Source organism: Pseudopipra pipra, chromosome 1 (genome assembly GCF_036250125.1).
Source record: "Pseudopipra pipra isolate bDixPip1 chromosome 1, bDixPip1.hap1, whole genome shotgun sequence".
NCBI lineage: Eukaryota > Metazoa > Chordata > Aves > Passeriformes > Pipridae > Pseudopipra > Pseudopipra pipra.
In genome coordinates, this window is record NC_087549.1 from 118,162,023 (window position 1) to 118,180,961 (window position 18,939).

General features: G+C 37.7%; 2 protein-coding genes across 4 annotated transcripts in view; one reads left to right on the top strand and one right to left on the bottom strand.

Moving 5' to 3' along the window:
• The first annotated feature begins 209 nt into the window (after positions 1-209).
• On the top strand, positions 210-8,326 carry SGO1 (shugoshin 1). 2 transcript variants are annotated; one of them, XM_064673314.1, is made up of 9 exons: positions 210-341; positions 691-833; positions 917-1,113; positions 1,513-1,617; positions 2,071-2,138; positions 2,303-2,439; positions 2,987-3,916; positions 4,420-4,591; positions 4,848-8,326. In XM_064673314.1, exons 2-9 carry the CDS (start codon positions 698-700, stop codon positions 4,924-4,926), a joined length of 1,824 nt encoding a protein of 607 aa, XP_064529384.1. In that variant the 5' UTR covers positions 210-341; positions 691-697; the 3' UTR covers positions 4,927-8,326. The 2 variants fall into 2 exon arrangements, with proteins under 2 accessions (XP_064529384.1, XP_064529374.1); XM_064673304.1 differs by having other exon boundaries at positions 211-341; positions 2,300-2,439.
• Positions 7,014-18,939, bottom strand: part of KAT2B (lysine acetyltransferase 2B) — a 40,430-nt gene continuing 28,504 nt past the window's right edge. The window contains exons 12-18 of one of the 2 annotated variants that reach the window (XM_064673251.1): positions 17,366-17,476; positions 15,598-15,741; positions 13,440-13,554; positions 12,652-12,688; positions 12,244-12,307; positions 12,062-12,146; positions 7,014-9,003 (exon numbers count right to left, since the gene is read on the bottom strand). In XM_064673251.1, the coding sequence (XP_064529321.1) occupies positions 8,810-9,003; positions 12,062-12,146; positions 12,244-12,307; positions 12,652-12,688; positions 13,440-13,554; positions 15,598-15,741; positions 17,366-17,476 (750 nt within the window). In that variant the 3' untranslated portion in view covers positions 7,014-8,809. The remainder of the gene's footprint in view (positions 9,004-12,061; positions 12,147-12,243; positions 12,308-12,651; positions 12,689-13,439; positions 13,555-15,597; positions 15,742-17,365; positions 17,477-18,939) is intronic. The other variant, XM_064673262.1, reaches the window with a different exon arrangement.

Here is an 18,939-nt window from a genome sequence, read left to right on the forward strand (position 1 = left end):
TTTGGCCTCCCCCGGGCCTCCCGCAGCTCGGCGCTTCCCGACGCTCCGCCGGGCACGGGCGGGGCCGGGGACGCGCGGCGCGCGCGCTGTGACGCGGCGCTCGGGACGCGCCAATGGGAGGCGGCGGCGGCGGGGTTTGAACGGCGCGTGGGGGTGTCCGGGCGCGCGGGGCGGAGGTGCCGCTGCGGGGCCCCCCGGGCCGAGCCGCCCGCCTGCGGGGCCGCACAGATCCGGGCACAGCCGCCGGTCCTCTTGCGGGCCTTGCCGCCTCCGCCGGGGGCTCGGGCGCCCGCGGCCAGTCGGCAGTCGGTTCCCGGCGGCGCCCCCGCCTCCCCGAGCAGGTACGGCTCGGAGTAGTTGGGCCGCGCTGTCTGCGGGGTTAAGGGGAGCGGGGGGCTGGGAGAAACCCCCATGGCCCGGGATACCCCGCGATGCCGGTGTTTAAAAGCCCTCGGCGCGGCCCTGGTCGCGGGCACAGTGTTTTGCAGTTCAGACAATGCAGCGGCCGCGCTGCAGAAATCGTGGTGAAAATGGGCCCAGCTGCGCGTCTTTCTGTATTTGCGTGTCTCTGCTCTGTGTGTGTGTGTGTACGTCCGCTTAAAACTGCCGCAAGCTTTACTCGTGTATCTCCGTCTTTTTTCTTTTTGCGCTGGGTTCTTCGTGGGTTCTTCACCCTTTCTGTTTTTAAAGGTAGAAGATGACAGAATACTCGAGGAAGTCCTTCAAGGACAGTCTGAGAGACATAAAACAGCGTATGAGAGAGAAAAGAAATCAGAAATGGGCAAGGCTGGGTAAAACTATCCAGTTCTCCACCGTAAAGGCCAAAAGAGCAAGTAAGATGCTTAAATATCTTAATATTTGTAATCTATTTGTTTTCTTTTAAAAGCCAGTTAAAACACTCACTATTCTGCTGCAGCCAACAGCTCCTGCAAAATGAAGATCATTCAAGCAAACAACAGAGATCTAGCTCTGTCTTTGCAAGAAGAAAAGCTCAAATTGAGGGAAGCCGAAGCTACCATTCTTCAGTTAAGGAAAGATTATCACAATTTGAAGGCTCAGATGTTTGACTTGCAAAGAAATCATAGGTTCCAGCAAGAAAAAGGACTTGTGGAGGTATTTTTAATAATAACTTTATGAGTTGGTGAAGCTAAGTATCAGAATCTGAACCAATCCACTGACAGATGTCTTTACAATCTTAAATGTTTCATAAAAAATTAACTCAGTATATGCACCAAGTTTTTTTAGTGTTTTCACCTAACCTAGTGTGCTGGTTTGGACATCATGACACCTGGTAATTAACTATTTTGTTGTTGTTGTTGTTGTTGTTGTTGTTGCTACTCTTTCTTATTTACTTAAAATCTATCTTCTGTCAAATTTATGGGGTTTTTATCACATGTGAAGGCACCTGACAAAAGGTTTCTTCTTTTAGTTATCTTCTAATGCCAATAAGAAGTTTGTAGTTGGTACTAGAGTATGACAGTAACAGTTTACTGTCCTTCTTTTGTCCATTAGAATCAACTGTCAGCCTTGAATGAGATAATTTCCAAAGTCTCTCAGAATTTACTGGACTCAATTGATCTCCTTGGCCCAGCAAAGAATTTGTGTTCCATAGACATGGTAAGTACCTTTTCCTCTTGAGGAGCAGGACTTGTGTTAATTATTCCCCTCACTTGTTCCGCCATAGATGCACATAGTTTTGAGATTCAAGCCTTAGATTAGAGGATGGACTAGTCCTACAGTTCCCAGTATGCCGCAGGGTGCACACTTTGGGGGGGTGTCATTACACTGTGAGTGGGACTGAGGCTCTGATAGGAGGTGGTTGGGGCACTCTGATTTTCTGGAGTTTTGTGCACAGTTCTTTTCCCTGTCCGGTCTTTATAGGATTGGGCTGGTGATGTGTGTGCTGATGTGCAGAAGCTCAGTACGTGACATCCCACAGCACTTGGTGTTAACCACCCAGAAAGGGCCTCTTTGGTCCTTCACTGGGTAACTTGGCTGTTGTCTAAAATTTGTAGATGGTGCAAGCTTGTTTTAGTTATTTAGTCACGATAAGATTTATTTTGTTGACAGAATCAAAGAGTGCTTTCTTCAGGTCCTGAAAACAGTTGCTGCAGTGTCACAGGACCAATAGGTTCAACGTAAGTATATTTTATCAATGCTATGTTTATGTTTGAAAACTCTGTTACAGTAAGTTTAATTTTCTGACTGGAAGAAGGGAAGAAACCCAGTGTAATTAAATTGTTCCTTGTCATAAAATATATTGCTGTTCAGTAAATACTGTGTTTGGTATTTTCTCTAGAAGGCCTCTGCAGTGTGCTTATGGACATGATCCAGTGCTTCCAAGTAGGACAGAAGACAGTAGTGATAGAAATTCTTGGTCAAAGACCTGTGTGGAATCTGACAGTGACATTTCCTTACCCAAAATAATTCCAAAAAAAGGTAACTTAATCAAAGTATCAAACACTGCTCTGTTCTGAATTAGGAACAAAAGTGTGAGTACAAGTTTAAAATGTAACTGCTGCTTTTGAAGGAACTGACAGGTAACTTTTTACTTACTGTCATAAGGGGGAGATATTAATGCTGGCAACTGGTAAAATGTTTGAATGAAGATGCCCAGCAAAATCAGGAGGAATTTGAAACTTTTTTCTTCCCTATACCTGCAATCCAGTTTCATTAACTACCAAATCACTGTTAGACATGCATTAGCATTTATGAAAGCAATAAAAATTTGTTAACAAAGCAAACCAATCAGGGGAAAAAATGACCTGTAGATAACCTTTCCAAAAGGAAAATACTAATGCCGCATGCCTAATTGCTTTCTGCATGGAAACTGTATTAAACTCGATTTCCAAATCCTAGTGTATACAAATCTGTGGAGAAAACCCAAAGACTAGTCTGAATTTTTGACAGTTTTGGAATTTCTTGCACAAAACCTTAACATGGTGTTACTGTTAATTTAATATGACATTTTCTCTTGGATTGTAAGGATGGACTTTTGATATTCATCTGGACAACATAGAATCAGAACTGCAAAACATTTCTTCAAATGGAAAGGCTGGATTTGGTAGGGTGTTACCAAAAAATGTGTCCACCAGACGTTGCTTTTCAAAGATGAGAAACCTCAGTGGAATTTGCACTGGTGTCTTGGACCACTCAGAAGCACCTGATTCAATAGAAGAACTTTCTGAAGAGAAAGAAATTAGGCTTGAGGAAAGTCTAGAGGAGTGTGCTACAGAAAATGTAAATGCTGAACATCTAGAGGAGCGTGCTACAGAAAATGTAAATGCCAAAAGTCCAGAGGAGTGTGCTACAGACAATGTCAGTGCAGCTGTTTCTCACTTGAATGAAAGCAAGGTAGATTCAGAGCAGGTGTTGAGGCCGAGAAATTCTGGAACTGCACAGTTCAACTTAAAACATAATTCTAATCTTAAACAAACTGAGTGTAAAAGCAGAGAAAACTCTCAAGGAAGGAAAGAGAAGCACCAGAAGAGAGTACTGAAACAGCCTAAAAATACTTCCCAACAAGGACCAGGAAAACAGGATAAAGAGGCTTCCAAAAAAAAGCTGAATTTCTTGGGTGGCATCAGTGATGCTTATGACTTTCATTTGGAAGAGAGTGTCCATGTTACACCTTTTCGACAAAACAAGGTGAATGACAGAGATACTGCTGTGGATGACACAGAAGACTCAGATAAAACTGATTCCATCGAGTCGAGCGATACCGGAGATGATTCAGACGACAGTCTCTATGAGCCTTACAAGAGTAAATCAAAGAAAAGGCGAAGTTCAGCAGACGATAATGCTACATCGCCAATCCATCCAAGGCCAAGGTCTAAAAGATGTTTGGCACAGCGTGAGCAGAAATTCTGTCATGAAGAAGAGACTGAAAACAACAAATCAAGTGACAAGGCTATTAGTAAGTGCGGAAAGTGTTCTGGAATTGGCTTCGTTTCCTTGGAAGATAACATTGTTTAAGCGGTTAAGGCTTTTATATTTTAGGGTTTTTATTCAATAACAACAAACAGAATAATGTTATAAGAATGGTTAGATTTGTTCTGTCTGCCTTTTATTTTCACTTGGCAGATATTAGAATTAAAGATATGTTTTTAAGAAATTGGCCAGCAAATTAATATTTTGCTATAGCTATGTTAATGATACATTAAAGTTGGAAAAAGTGAGCAAGATATAAATTGAGACAGAAGTGGAATAACAAATGACACTTTGCCTGGCCCTGCTCAGTGTTATTTATTTTTCCAAATTAAAATCCTGAATCTGTGTTTTTTCTCTTAGGTATTTTAAAGTGCAAAAATGGAGATGATAGTGACAGCTGAGATTTAGTTCACATCTTGTATGTTCACTGACATTTTCTTTTAAGCTGACTTGTGTGAATGATCTGAAGTGTGCCTAATTTCTTCACAGGGCAGCCTTCTGAGCCACCTCGTGGGCATCTCTGTGATGTTACCAATACCACTGCATTGCTCCCCAGCACTGGGGATGCAGCACCTGTCCCAGAAGGAGAAGGACCACGGTCTCCAAAACGCAAGCGAAGCTGTACTGTTACTGTGAGCTATAAAGAACCAAGTATTACAGTGTAGGTATCTTTACTTTCCAATTTAAAATAAAGTACATGATAGTCCATCCACTGGAGGATTTGAGAGGCTTATTTAAATCTTGAAAATAAGTCCTTTAATGAAAGAGCTTATTCAAAGAGATCTGGAGTTAACAATACAGCCTAGTTCATGTGAAAGGGAACTTACTAGCTAAAAGTTATTGTTTTAAGTAATGTAGGGAGCAGAACTCAGTTTTTGCCTTTTTTTTTTCTTTTTTTTTTTCTTTTTCCTAAACAGGAAGCTCAGGAGAGGAGATCCATTTACAGATACACAGTTCCTGACGTCTCCAATTTTCAAGACGAAGAAAAAATGCTAAATGATGTTCTCCTAAGAATGAATCTCTGAAAAAAGACAATGAGAAATTGGTTACCTGTCATTTGAGATTTTCAGCAAAACCGTGCTCGTGCCGTGAGGAAAGGAAATCTTTCATCCAAATTGCTGTTGCACAATACCTTATATAAGTATGTGAATATTTGTGTATCTAATATTAAGGGTATCAGATTAAGGAGGTATAAATTTAATCTAGTGACTTGTTTTTAATGATACAGATCAATTACTTTTATAACTGAAATTATTACATTCAAGCTCTTTTTGACTGGATCTGGGAGTGTATGAGAAATCTGATGGATAAGATGCTGAATGTCATGTTATGACTTGTAGTCAGTAAGGTTGAACTTTAGGCACTTGATGTTTTGTGTAGGGAGTCTTTTTAATAACAGTTTTTGTACAGATGTTGTTTATGTAGTGGTTATAGTTTCATACTGAATCTTTATAATAAATGTCTTAGTGTTTGGAAGCAGCTCAGAGCGGGTTGGTGGTTTTTTTGCAGTTTCCTTATGTGCTCCAAGGGCAGTAACATCAGCAGTGGGCGTTAGAGGCTTATGTACTCTCCCTATCTCATGTGGTGACATAAGCACTGTTTAGAAGCATGATTGTCAGTTGTAGTTGGATTCTGTAGCTGCAACTTTCAAAAGCAGCAACTTAGGCTTGGTTGGTCCTGCTCTGAGTGCAAGCTAGAATCAACTTAACCAGACAGAAACAAAGCAAATTTCTCCATGAAGGTTGGTGAAGAGGGCTCTGCTTCGGTGGAATGTAAAGCAAACTATTAGTCTCAGCTGTTCTGGGACTATCATAATAATTTATTAATTTATAATAATTTTGTCCCTGCTTTGCCAAGTGCCTTTTGCAGAAGAAGAGCTGCCCCATCTGAGCTGGTGCTATTTGGTGCCACAACAGGCTGCATGTGAGAACACTGTTATCAACTGTCCAGCACACAAACTGCTTTTTCTTTGCTTGAGAAACACTTAAGTATTAACTGATACATGAATAACCCAATGAAAGCTACATTCCAAATAAATAATGGGAAAGTACAAAAATACAGGCTCTTCATTTGCTTTGCAAGTGTCTGTCTCACCTGTCCCGCCTAAACAGGTGCAAGATCTCTCCCTTTCTGTAATAAAAATGAATAGTGTTAATTACTATTTTACTTGTAACTTACATGTTTCTCTCAACAGTAGTAATACTAGCTGCAGCTACTGAGTGTTTGAACATAGTTGTTCACAACACAGCCTCTGAATGTTCATACTGAAAGTTTACCTTTGTATCCTAAAATTCTAGCCCTGAGTGTTACCATCTTCAGTCTGGAGTTCTAGTACTAGAGGAACTTCAGTAGAATGATTGAACTTCAGGTGCTGTTTCAGCAAACAAATCTGTAACAGCTGTTTATCAGGGGCAGTAAAAGAACAGCATGATTGCAGAGCAGCCCAGGGCAGGTGTACTTGGTCTGGGGTTTTTGTGTTTGTTTTTTTTAATTGGATTGAAAGCATTTGAAGAATTGAAGTGATGAAACTGTAGGGAAGGAATCAGTCCAGATTACCTAATCTCTACTGCTATCTCTAGAAGTGTTCAGGAAAACAAATGAGTGTCTTTTGACTTTTACATGATGTGACACAGGACCAAAATTTGAGTTGATGGGAAACCAAAAAACCTCTTCCTACTCTCTAATAACCTGTCAGGTATCAGACAGGTGCAAGGTTTATTTATGGCATGCAAAGTAAGTGACCATCTCAGTAACATCATGGTGACAGTACAAGCTCAGCATGGACTGCTACATATATTGTGTCTTGTGAGTAAAGGGGTCTCATAGGCAAGTATAAGCATGCATAGAGGTGAAAAAATCAAAACTTGGGAACAGCTAAGTCAAGGAAGTATTGGAAGTGTTGAGGAGATGGGAATAACAGCACTGTATCTCAATGTGGAGCTGGGAATGGTACTTGGACTGGTCACAGCTCAGCTTATCCTGACAGCACTCTTGTAGATCCATTGTGCTCCCTTGTGAGATTGCTTCACTGTGTACATTTGTACCACAAGTACTCATTAATGAAAAAAAGAGACCAAAATAAGTAGGGTTTTGTACATATATAATTTAAAACTATTCTGTACCAGTACAATATATTAATTTGACAAATGTAAAGTTCATCAGCTGTTAAAGCATTTGCAAAACCACATATTCTACCATAACTTTATTGCACAGTATCTAAGAAAATATTAATTCTTAAATTAGAAAACACATGTTTCAATATAGAAGAGACAATCTGATTGAAAGACAATAAGAAAATCTACTCTGAAAATAAAAAAAATTCACAGGATACCAAGCTTAACATGTGCATCTGTAGGCCCAATCTACAAAACAGGTTTATAGCGTCCTGTTCTGGCTGTTAAAAAAAAGTACTCACTGTACCTTTGTTATAGATCTCAATGTAGGTCAGACTAATCTCATACAAAAGAGGATGGCAAGTCCAGAGTTAACATTTCGAATACCTTGGGTACCACATTTGCTACTACCAGGTAGTTCCTGACAACTACTTGCTGAATTGACTTGTGATCTAACACTGCACAGGCATTTTGCAGGAATAGACTCTTTGACACAGTACAGGACTGGGTTTTTTTCAGTCTTATAGCTATTGAATTTTACCAGTGTAACATCTGTAAATATAAAACATCAAGAATGGAAGTTAAATCTGTTTCTCACGAAAGCAATTATAATTTACAGTTACAAACTCCAATTAGAAAACATAAGGGACAGGTTTTTGGCCTGTACTGATCTCCATTAAGGAGTTAGGTGTACCCCTTAAATGTAGTGTAAGCAGCAAAATACGTATATATACACATATATAATATATATATATATGTGTGCTCTACTTGAAGATATACCAACATGAGTTGTAAAATGTTAATATGTTCCTGGGTCTAAATAATTACAGTTAATAAGCGTTTACAATAAAGCTTGGTAGAAAATCCAGTTTATCATGGAGCCAAGTATCTAAGCTCAAAGCTGTCCTATATTGACTTCTTTTGTGTACAATAGTCTTATCTCTGCTGAATAATCTAAAGAATTTAACAGTGAAGAGTAGTAAGTAGGGTGGATCATGAAGTGCATCAAAACCTTAACTCTACTAAACCAACTGCAATTGTCTAGTAGATGAGAAGTAGTCTTTAAAGTTATTTTGGGTACTTATGTCCTGCATAAGCCAAGTCACTATGACATTAAACACCTAGCCAGATTTGGTTGTTTTTAAAAGAGTGGTTATGAGATTACAATTTGCAGGTAAAATATTTATCAAAACTGAAAACTAATAGAAAAACTTGCATCTATCAAAGTTTACAGGCAGTCCTTTCTCAGAACTGACTGTTCTCTCACAGCTTTTCAACCAGCTGTTTCTTTTAAAAAATAATATCTTATAAAAAGATTCTACAAAGAAACAAGTGTTTCAGAACCCCCCCAACTGTTGTTTTCCCTTACAATTTTCTTTTTTACTGGAAAAAAAATAATAAAACTATATCAAATAGGTACTGCATTAGGTAAGCTATAACATCTGTTGTCTGGGAATTTTCTTCATCTTCCCAAATATGTGCAACTTCCCCCATGTTTGTGGGGTTTCTGAGGCTGTAGCTGATAAACGTATTAGGAACATACGGTAATCGGCACACAAAAGAAATTTTCCGTAATTAAATACATTATAAAGCATTTTAATAAAATAATTTCTGTAACTTCAGTATAATACATGTCTTCAAAACTAAAAGGGTTTTTAAAAGTGCTAAGTATTAAACAGAAGTTTCTTGAAAGTCCCACAACTCATATATAGAACAGCTTCCCCTGCCCATTATGTAGGCACGCTATTTGGTTGTAAAAAAGGCTGTCATTTGTCAATTAATCCAGCTTCTTTAATTTTTGTGTAGAAGAATTTCTCCAGTATATTGGCACATTTGTAGTATTCACTCTCGGGGGGGTTGTACTCTCTGCAGTTTGTAAAGACTCGCTGCAAGTCTGCCATGAATAATTTCTTAGACACGTAGTACCTGTTCTTGAGTCGCTCACTCATTGTTTTGAGATCTGTACAGAAGAAAAACAGATTAACAGCATTTGATTCAAATAGTTTTTGTATGCAATATCCCTTTAGACTGATTTGCCATTTAACATGAACTGGCAAAGCTAGGAGGATTTGGAATGGAAATTGCCTTCATCTAAGGCATGGTCCATTTTTTAGCTTCAAAAGCAGCTGAGCCGCTGGAACTAAGCAATATTTCACTGTAAGGATGAATTTATGTAGAGTTTAGTTTTATTTCTTTAAAACATTAAAGCATAATTTCTTTTCTGTTCTCAGAGCTCTGAGTTTTCCATGGGTACTAGGTGTTCCTAACGCTCTTCTAACTGCTCTGTGAGGCAAACTGTTCTCAGCTCTGCTGGAGGAGGCCTTAGGAGTATAGGCAAAGAATTCAAACATCACAAAACACGTATGTTAACCTCAAATCCTCACTGCTGTGTGAACACAGCAGAGAAGAGACATTGGTCTATACTACAAGCAGTACTTGCAGCTTTGAAAAAAAAGATTAAATTTGTTCTACACTCTACATATATTTTTATTACCTCTTAAGAGTTTATAGTCATGTTTTCTTTTCAAGAGTCATGTGAGAACAAATCTCTCCTGCTTTCAGAGCATCATGCAAAATATTTACTTACAGAACATTCTTTAAGTGTTCTCCTTTATACGAAAATCAGTCATCCATAAAATATGTAAATCATCTCAGTGTTCTCCAGACAGTTGCTTTACCAGTCATTCTCATCAGGCATTTAAAAATTTTGTCTATATTACAAGTGTTCTAGGAGTGAGTACAGGAATAGAAGTAGTGGGAGGTGTGCTGGATGCCGTGGCTTTTCTCACCTCAGGTGCTCTAACAACTATTTTTTTTAGCAACGCTTGAGCCAGGCTTCAGCAGCACCTTTTTGAAACTGTAACAGAAGCAGCTGAAATGGGTCAACGAGTATTGCAAGGACAGCAGAGACCAAAGACCTCCAATGCAAAGTAATCAAACTTTTTAACACCAGATTTAAAAATATGGGGGGGGTGGTATACTTTTGGTGGGTTTGCTGGTAGGTTTTGGATTGGTTTTAAGGGAGATTTGAATTTGTTAAAAAAGAGGAAAACCCATCAAACTGACAAGATGGGATTATTTAAGAAAAGTTTGATGGATGCTCTCAAATCCCTTTTCCAATGATACACAACTTGCCATTCAATAGTTTTGCACAATATTTTGTAAAAGTAAAGGCTCATTCAGCTCTCATAAAGTCTGAAATTCAGGTGCCTACATCTAAACTGGATATCCATAGTCTAGTTATAGTACCCAGCTGAGAAGGCTGTTCAGCTTACCCTAAAGCAAACGTTGCCTAGCTGGTGAGTTAAGTAAGATGTTCTCCTCTGACTACAGTGGAAGTTTGGTTCCATCTGTCACTCAGCCACACAACTTTTGTATGGCAGATTAAAAGGAAGAAAACCTCAAAGTATTGCTTGAAAAAGCACCTGAAGAGCACTTAAAACTGAGGTTAAAAAGCATTTACACGTGAGAACTGACCTTAGGAGGTAGCCAAAAACTCTACAGCCATACCTCTCAAATACTGTACAATTTGTCTGTACGCAAACATAAAGGCAATTGTTATATCTTGTCTGAGCAACTTTTTACAGTGTCAGCATGCTGGCAGGGAGAGCAGAAAGGAATCTGAAGTTGATCGTGAATCAAGACATAGCTTAGTCATACTGGGTTCCTCAGCTGAAAAAACAAAGCAAAACTAAACCAAAGACCTCAGCTTAGTCCTCTCAAAGGAGAGCTGCTTCCCACCCCCCAGTGTAATGCATCTGAACAAGGAAAGCACAGACAACATTCCTACTTTGGGTTTGCCAGCTCAGGCTGGCTGTAACCACTGTCCAGATTAAACAGACACCTGGACCCAGCCTCTGCTCAGAAAAGCAGATGCAGAACACTCTGCCACAGGAGGGCGTCAACATTCATGGCTATAAAATACATTTGTGTCAGGGACACAGGAAGCCAGCTACTGGTTTATAAAGTTTATGTCCATCTGCTATTTGGAAATAATAAATTGAACATAAAAAAATCACTAAACTGAACTGATATACATGGGCTTGGAGCCTATGCAAAGCAATATAAACAAATACTTCCATTCTCTGAGAAATGGATTGCTAATAGCCTGCCATGAACCTGTATTTCATTCTCTAACAGTATTAAAAGGTTCAGAAACTGTAATCAGAAAGATAGAGGTGAGTATTGCATAAATAAGGAAGGACTAGCAGGAATCATTTTTAAAACTGCATCAGTACAAATCAAAACAAGCATCTGTTTAGAGCATTACTGAATTATCATTGAAACCTGCAATAAAAAGCTGGGTCATAAGAAAAGCAGTCAAAAGAAAAACATTATTAGTAGTTGTGTACTTCCCTTTGCAAGTAATCCTACATAAACAACAGGTGCATGACTTATACATAAAAATAAATAAATAAATAAACCACCTCAGACACCTGTGGTAGATCTAAAACACAAAGAAAAAAGTTAGCTTACAATCAGCTCACATGAAGCATTTTCCTAAACTTAAATTGGAGCAAACTGTTAAGACCTAATTAGAAAACCCTGATACTTTTGGAAAGGTTTTTTTTCCATGTGATTTACAAAGCTTAAGTCTGTATTTCAAAGCAACACAAATGCTCAGGTGTTCCTGAAAGTTTGCCTTGAGAGATTATTTAACACATCAGTAGGATCTGCAATGACCAGTTACCACACACAAGAACATATTCCTACAACTCACCCAACACCAGCTCGGTCCTAAAAGTTTCTAGCTGACTGCACCATTTAAGAGGTTGTTAGGGCTCTCTAGGGCATGCTAAGATTTCAGATGTATACACTGTAGATGTTTCACAGAGGTCACAGAACAGTCATCAATTCAAATTACAGCATCATTCTCTTGGTACTTCAGAGCTGCAAGGTATTCAGCTGCAAGTAACATATATCTTTTACCATTAAACAATCAGATTAAAATTTATCTGCTATGTCTCCAGCTATAATGATTTTTAAACTCTATACTTAAAAAATGTTAATGGCATTACCCATGGGAAACCTTATAACTTCATAATATCCAGGAGCTTCTGTTCTCTTCACAGGTTCCATGAAGGGCCAAGCGCTTTGATGGCTCTTTGGTAAAGAAAAGAGTAAGGTATCTAATATGGAAACTCTATATTGGAAATAATTTAAAAATCTTTACAGAAGATAAATTAAAACTAGCACTCACCTTCACCTGCTGCAGGATGGTTTTTAATGTGCTGTAAAGTTGGTCTGGATCCTTGGACTCCTTACTTGAAGGAAAACATGAATACAAAAAGATTAGCTTGAATCCCTTTTCTTCATTCCTACGATTTGCATCTTACCTAAAAGCAACTCCGAAGTTTCAAGCATTTTACAGAAGAAATAAAATGTAAAACAAGCAAAGAAACAAACACAAACCCTCAAAAAAGAACACCACCACCCAAACTGCACCTGCCCACAAAAAACCCAAACAAAACTACTTAAGAACTCTTCCCTTGCAGATTATTTATCTGTTTTCCAATGGATGGAAGGAAATACCAAATTACATTGTTTATAGACTTTTCTGAAAGGAATATCCCAACTGCTTCATCATTTTACTTTGTGCAGCACTTACCCTCTTTCTTTTCCACTTGGTTTCCAGCCAGTCTCTCCTGTACACCAACAACATGAGACATTACATGGGAACTACAGTAGGTCACAATATTAACTGAGTTATTGCAACTCTAAAAAGAAAAGCCATTTCAGCACTGCTGCAGTAAAATGGGTTTGTTTTAATAAAAGCTACTCCTAATAAATAACACAGCCTACAGCCCCATTCAATTTCCTACATGCTCTTCCTCCAGACTGCTGAAAAGACTCTAAAATATTTCTATATGAAACACACATTTTTTTTCAATAATTCAATACATATTTTACCACAACCCCTGTAAAGAATAATAATGACAAAGCTATTCAATTTGATTCCCTAGGGACAGAGAATAAATTGAAGAAAAGCACAGCTGAAAAAAAAAATCTCTCAAAAGATAATACTTAAATTTTTTAATTCTATTTTGTCCTCTAAGTTCATGTCTAGCACAAAAATCATCATTGTTCAGAAGTGCAGTGCATTAACAATGGTGCCAAAGGGAAATTGCTGCCTACACTGATGCAAATCAGAGGGATCACATGTAAATAAAATTACACACATGTACATGAAAGAGGATCAGCCTGGGATACCTTGGGGAAATCTAAAAGACAGCAATTGCAATGGAAACACAACAATCTCCACAGAAATCAAATCAGCAAACCAAAACAATTACATTCTAATCAAAAAGAAATATGTGACTACATTAGTATTTCTAGTCTTAGATCTTTCTTTGGCTGTTCTGCTTCTGTTCTACATTAGAAGAGGTTGATACATACTAATTCCAGGAATGCTTTCTATAGGAATCTGCCGTACTCCATCTTTGAAGCAAGAAAGGCCAGGATAAACTTTTCGTATTTGAGCTTGTTTCCTTTCAATAAGCTTTTTAATGATCTGTAATAAAGCAGCAGAGAAAACATTCAGACCGCTATGGTTTTACAGACTATTTTCTTTGGAAATAATAGAGATGAACATATTTTTGTTTTTAAGGACCTTCACTCCCTCACATGTAGTATTTACTCTCAAAGAAGAGGAAAAGATAAAACCAGACCTTCAATAGAGCTTAGAAATGTTAAGAGAATATACAACAACACCATGGCCAGATTCCAGTATAACATCAAAATACTTTCTGACTAATTGTCAAATTCAACTTAGACCCTTCTTATAACTTAGGAACTAGTAGCTGTTCCTGATTAAAACAAGCTGTTCAATCAGTAACATTGACTGCTCACAAGTCAGTAGGTCACAAAGCTTTGCATAAAGGGAATGGTCGTGTTTTTTCAGAATGACTGTAAATGAGCTAGAGGTGAATAGTGGCAGGTGACATGGTCTCAGCAGCCACAGACACATACTCAATTCTTTAAATAAAAATTTAGATCCCATGAAAAGCTTCACTTCTAAAAGAACAGGTCTTGAAAAGTATGTTGTCCAGTACTGGCCAATACAAGCACCCAAGGAAATCAGTACATAATCCAAACTGTCAACATTCAAAATTCTCCTTATTTCCACGTATCATCTTCACTGCTTTTGATATGAGCAGACAAGCAAATATTCTTCATAAAGCTGCAGGCTGTGAGGGCTCTTTCTAGATTTCCTTGGAACAGGGAGAATAAAAGGCCTGATCTGTGTTTTGAGTGTTAAACAGGCAATTCTAAGATGTACTTCCAAAGGGGTATATAATTATTCTCAGAGAAGATCAGCAGCATAGATCACTGCATAACAGCAGCTTTTTTTCTAATAATGTTAAACATGAGATATCTGGAGGACCAAGCACTTTCTCTACAAGTGGAATGTCTCCAAGTTCTTTAGAATAACATGGACATAACCCAACATAAGAGTGAAGAATGCTAATAGTGCAGTCCCAGAGCCAAAATCTTAGAAACTATCAAGTTTTTGGAAGTGACATTTTATGTTGATGGTTTGGGCCCAGAAATGTACTACTGAAGTTAAGCATGGCCTGAGATGTAACAGGCTCCAAGGGACGTGTCCACTATTCACACACACACTGACAACATCCCATCCCTGAGAGGAAGGTGGCATGTCCAGCAGTAGACTGGAATCTGAAGAGTAACCCAGCCAAGCAGAAATGAAAGGGAAAAAATTATGGTCTATGTTGTATGGACATACGAAAACTTTCCCAATGAGTAAAATTAAAAAATCTTGTAAAGTAAATGTATAGCAATCAGATTCTGTCTTTCTTTCTGCAAGCATGGACCAAATAGTTCTATTGGAAGAAAAATTATTGTCTCATAAAGAAGCTTTTTAACAAAATAAAATGTCAGGTTTTAATAACCTTGAAAGAACAAATTATCCTTATAATTTGTATTTCTTTAAAAACCCAGGAAGGTATTTAAACACAACTGGAAACATCTTAATTATTTTGCTAATAAACTACCTTATTATATGGAATACTACTATGAACTAAATAAAGAACAGCCCACAGAAACTGCAAAGAGGGATAGACTGGAAATTAAGACAGTACACTCTTGATTTATATATTAAAACAATGGCAGAAAAAATAATCATCTTTCTTTCAAGTAAAATAGAGGCTACGCAGTACAAACACTCCATTCAAATGTCACTCTAATGAACTCTACTGTTATGGGCAGGGGGAGAAATGACAAAGCCATAAAATATATCAGCCTCACAAGATTTTGCTTACTTATCAACCAGGACAAAATTTAGCTGTGAATTAGTCCTCAAAATATCAGTACTTTAACACTTCTGTTATCATTAAGTCAATAAGGTACAATATAATGCTTCAACTGCAAAATTATGGCACTGGGACTTGAATGAAAGGATTAGTCTAACTAATAAAAATATACATTCAAATGTTTTAAGCACCAAAGCAGAGAAGAGAGCTAACCTGGCACTGACTGAATTGTTTCTAAACATCTGAATAGATGATCATGTTAAGCATTTCATTTCGGCCTTTACCTCTTTTTGCTTTTTGATGATGACAGAAAATTCTGTGTAGGGGATCCTCGGATTTAATTCACATCCCATTAATGTGGCACCCTCATAATCCTTGATGTAGCCAACGTATTTCGCTTTTGGTACTTTAATGTCTTTGGAGAAACCCTGACAAAGAAAAAAAACTTACATTGTCATAATGCCTTTTTCCTTTTACATTTGTTTTAACTGAAATGCTATGAGGATTTAGAAACAAAATCATCACGACGTTCATATACAAACAATACAGTGGAGTGAGTTACAGGGCATGGTTCAGTGTTGTAAACACCTTCTTACAGGAGGCACATGAATTGCTAAGATACAAGATAAAAGAATTGCTAAGAAGGGAGATAGGAGAGACAAAAAGATCACAGAAAATATTTTTTCGGTGGACAAATTTCCTAGGTTTTTCCAAAAATTTGCTATTTAATATTAAAGAATGGCAGTCCTGTAGTCATAGGTCAAGGAAAGTTGCTGTTGAAGTTGATGAGATGATAGCAATCTTACAGCTGGAAAATTTTATTTTTTTTTTACTTGTGTATTTCAAGCGAAAAAAAAAGTTAACAAATTCTATTTAAAGTTCCAAAGTTAAAAAAAGTTTAAAAAGTTAATTGAAAAAAAAAGTTAAAGATCAAAAGTTAATTGAAAAACAAACCCACAAATGAATTGACCAAGAGAATAAAAAGCAGTGTAGGACTCTAATTTGGGCTGCATTTTATTTTTCTGTTACAGTGGTATCTATGAAACCTCAGTAATAAGCAGAAACCCAAATAGGACTTCTGCCTCACAATTTAGCATCAAAGACTTCAGACTTAGATGGAGGCTGAGCACTTCCAAACTGGGGAAGGGATATTGCATACATGAAAAGGGTCTGTCTGCACAGATCCAACAGCTGTATCACAAGCCCAGCTTTTATTCATTTTGAATGTGTGAAGAGTAAATTGGATCAGTTTTATATAGAGAATCATGGAACAGCTGAGGTTAGAGGGAATTTAAGGAGGTCATGTAGCCTCATCCCCACTCAGAGCAGGTCTCACCACATCTGGTTGCTCAAGGCCATGACCAGTGTTTAAGACTGTAAAGGACAGAGATTGTACCATCTCCCTGGGCAACATTTTTCGGTATTTCACCACCCTTAGAAAAGGAAGAAAAAAACACAAACAAAACATTTTCCTTCTATCTAGTTGCAATTTCCTGCTATCCAACTCATGTCCTGTTGCCTTTAGTCCTAATGCTGTACAACTCTGAGAATAATCTGACACAATTTTTGCTCTATCATCTGACCAGATAGTTGACACTTGTTCATCAAATTTATTTGACAGATTAGACATTGGAATCTTTCCTGAACCTGAAATTCATGCTTCAAATCAGGAGGAGCTGTGAGTGTAGGTCAGGAAAGGTCTATTCTGTCACAGATATGTCTAGTCCTTCTTTATATTTCTTATAGAATCAGTGAAGGAATTGAATGAATGAAGAAGCAGCCAAGCAATATTTGACTATTTTTTAGACTTGAGAAATTATAGGCTATACCATATACCTGTACTCAGACAATTCTATAAAACTAAAATGTGTTAGAAGCCAATAACATTACATATGATGAACACAGAGCACAGTTTATAGATTTTTTAAAAAAAAAACCACCTTAAAATTGCACTATGCATTTTATCCAACTACTTTGTCATGTCAAGTTGTTTAGTACATCACTGGCAGATATTAAAATTCTTGCACCAAGTAATTGCTTGCATTGACTTACTTGTTTTTTGAAGTAGCCAATAGCATATTCATCTGCATATGTGAGAAAATTGAGAATGTTGTGTTTGATGTGGTACTCCTTCAGGTGGTTCATTAGATGAGTCCCATAACCCTGTGTGAAACGTATGAGCAAAAAACATGACAGAGCCTTTGGGGACTGCACGTATTAGAAACTGTGGACTGAGGGTTATAACAGACTGTTTTGTAAAATGCAGTCTTTCCTCTAGATCCTATTTTAACGATTTTTTCATAACTAACTTGGTGAGGCATACTCAAGTGCAAACTCTTTTCAGCCTTGTAAGGGTATCTTTGTGACCCAGTATGGAACACAAAATACCAGTTTCTGGTGTCTGATTCACTTTTAATCTAAAGGAGACCAAAACCTGGACTCTTTTGAGGGGTAAAGAGGTACATTGTCCTGGAAATTGTAATTCAAGGTGCCCATCCTTTTTTTTCCTCTTTTAAATTAAATAATAACTATTAATAGTCACATATTTCACCAATAACAAATCTACATATACTGTAACAATAGGGCATTCTTTCTTACCCATATCACTTCAAAACTGCAAAGCAGCAGCAATACTGAAATTATTCCAGCAGTCTGTGCACCTGTAGCAGAAACAGCCTCTGCCTCAAAGGATTTATAATCTAAATTTATCACAAGGCATAAAAGGGAACAGTGAAAGAATTACCATAATAAGCAGCAGAAAATTATTGAGTCCACAATCAAATAAATAGCTATGCCTTCTGACTGCACACAAGCATGATTTCCATTTTCATTCAACCCCAAAGTAAACAAAAGGTTCCATTTATTCACATTACCAAGCAAGCTATAGCCTTCCCCTTCTGCTGTGAAATGAAGAAATGCAAAATAGACAGGAAAGCCCACAATAGTGTTTTGTTCCTGAATATGTTCCAATTTTATCATCAGGTATGCTGATGGATGCTTAAAGAAAGATACATGGATTTGTTTTGGGTACTCAGTTCTTGAAAACTGGGGAAATTTTATTTATGTACATAAGCCAGAAAAATAAATTAGAAAATACAAACTTCTGATTTAATTTACTATTTAGTATCCCCAAACATGGTAATAGCCAAATAAAACAATCCTAAAAGGAAACTAAGCCATGTACAGTAAAATTTAAAATAATTTTGCAACATAGGATCAAACGATCACAAAAACAATTGAACTTATATGGGAAAACAGTTCCTATATTTCTTATGCCAGCCTCAAACTGAATTAAAATAGGAATTTAATTTTCCCAAGACTAGGCAGAGGGAATGTGTGACCATTTATTTTTTTCTCAGTTACCTACTGACAGGGGTCACCTTACTCAGATAGAAAGTTGGGAAGGCACATTTTCAGAAATAGTCAACTGATACAGCGAGGCACCCAGAGAGTAAAAGAATAAATTGTGCATTATGCAACCTCGGGGGCAGTCGGATGGGTCAGAATTATCTGCTCTTTGATTTTGAAACATTATTCCTAGAAAATCACAACACACCTTTTGCAGCCCCATCTGTGCAGTGCAGTTAAGCATAATTTAAGTATATATTGTTAGGGTTTGCATTTGC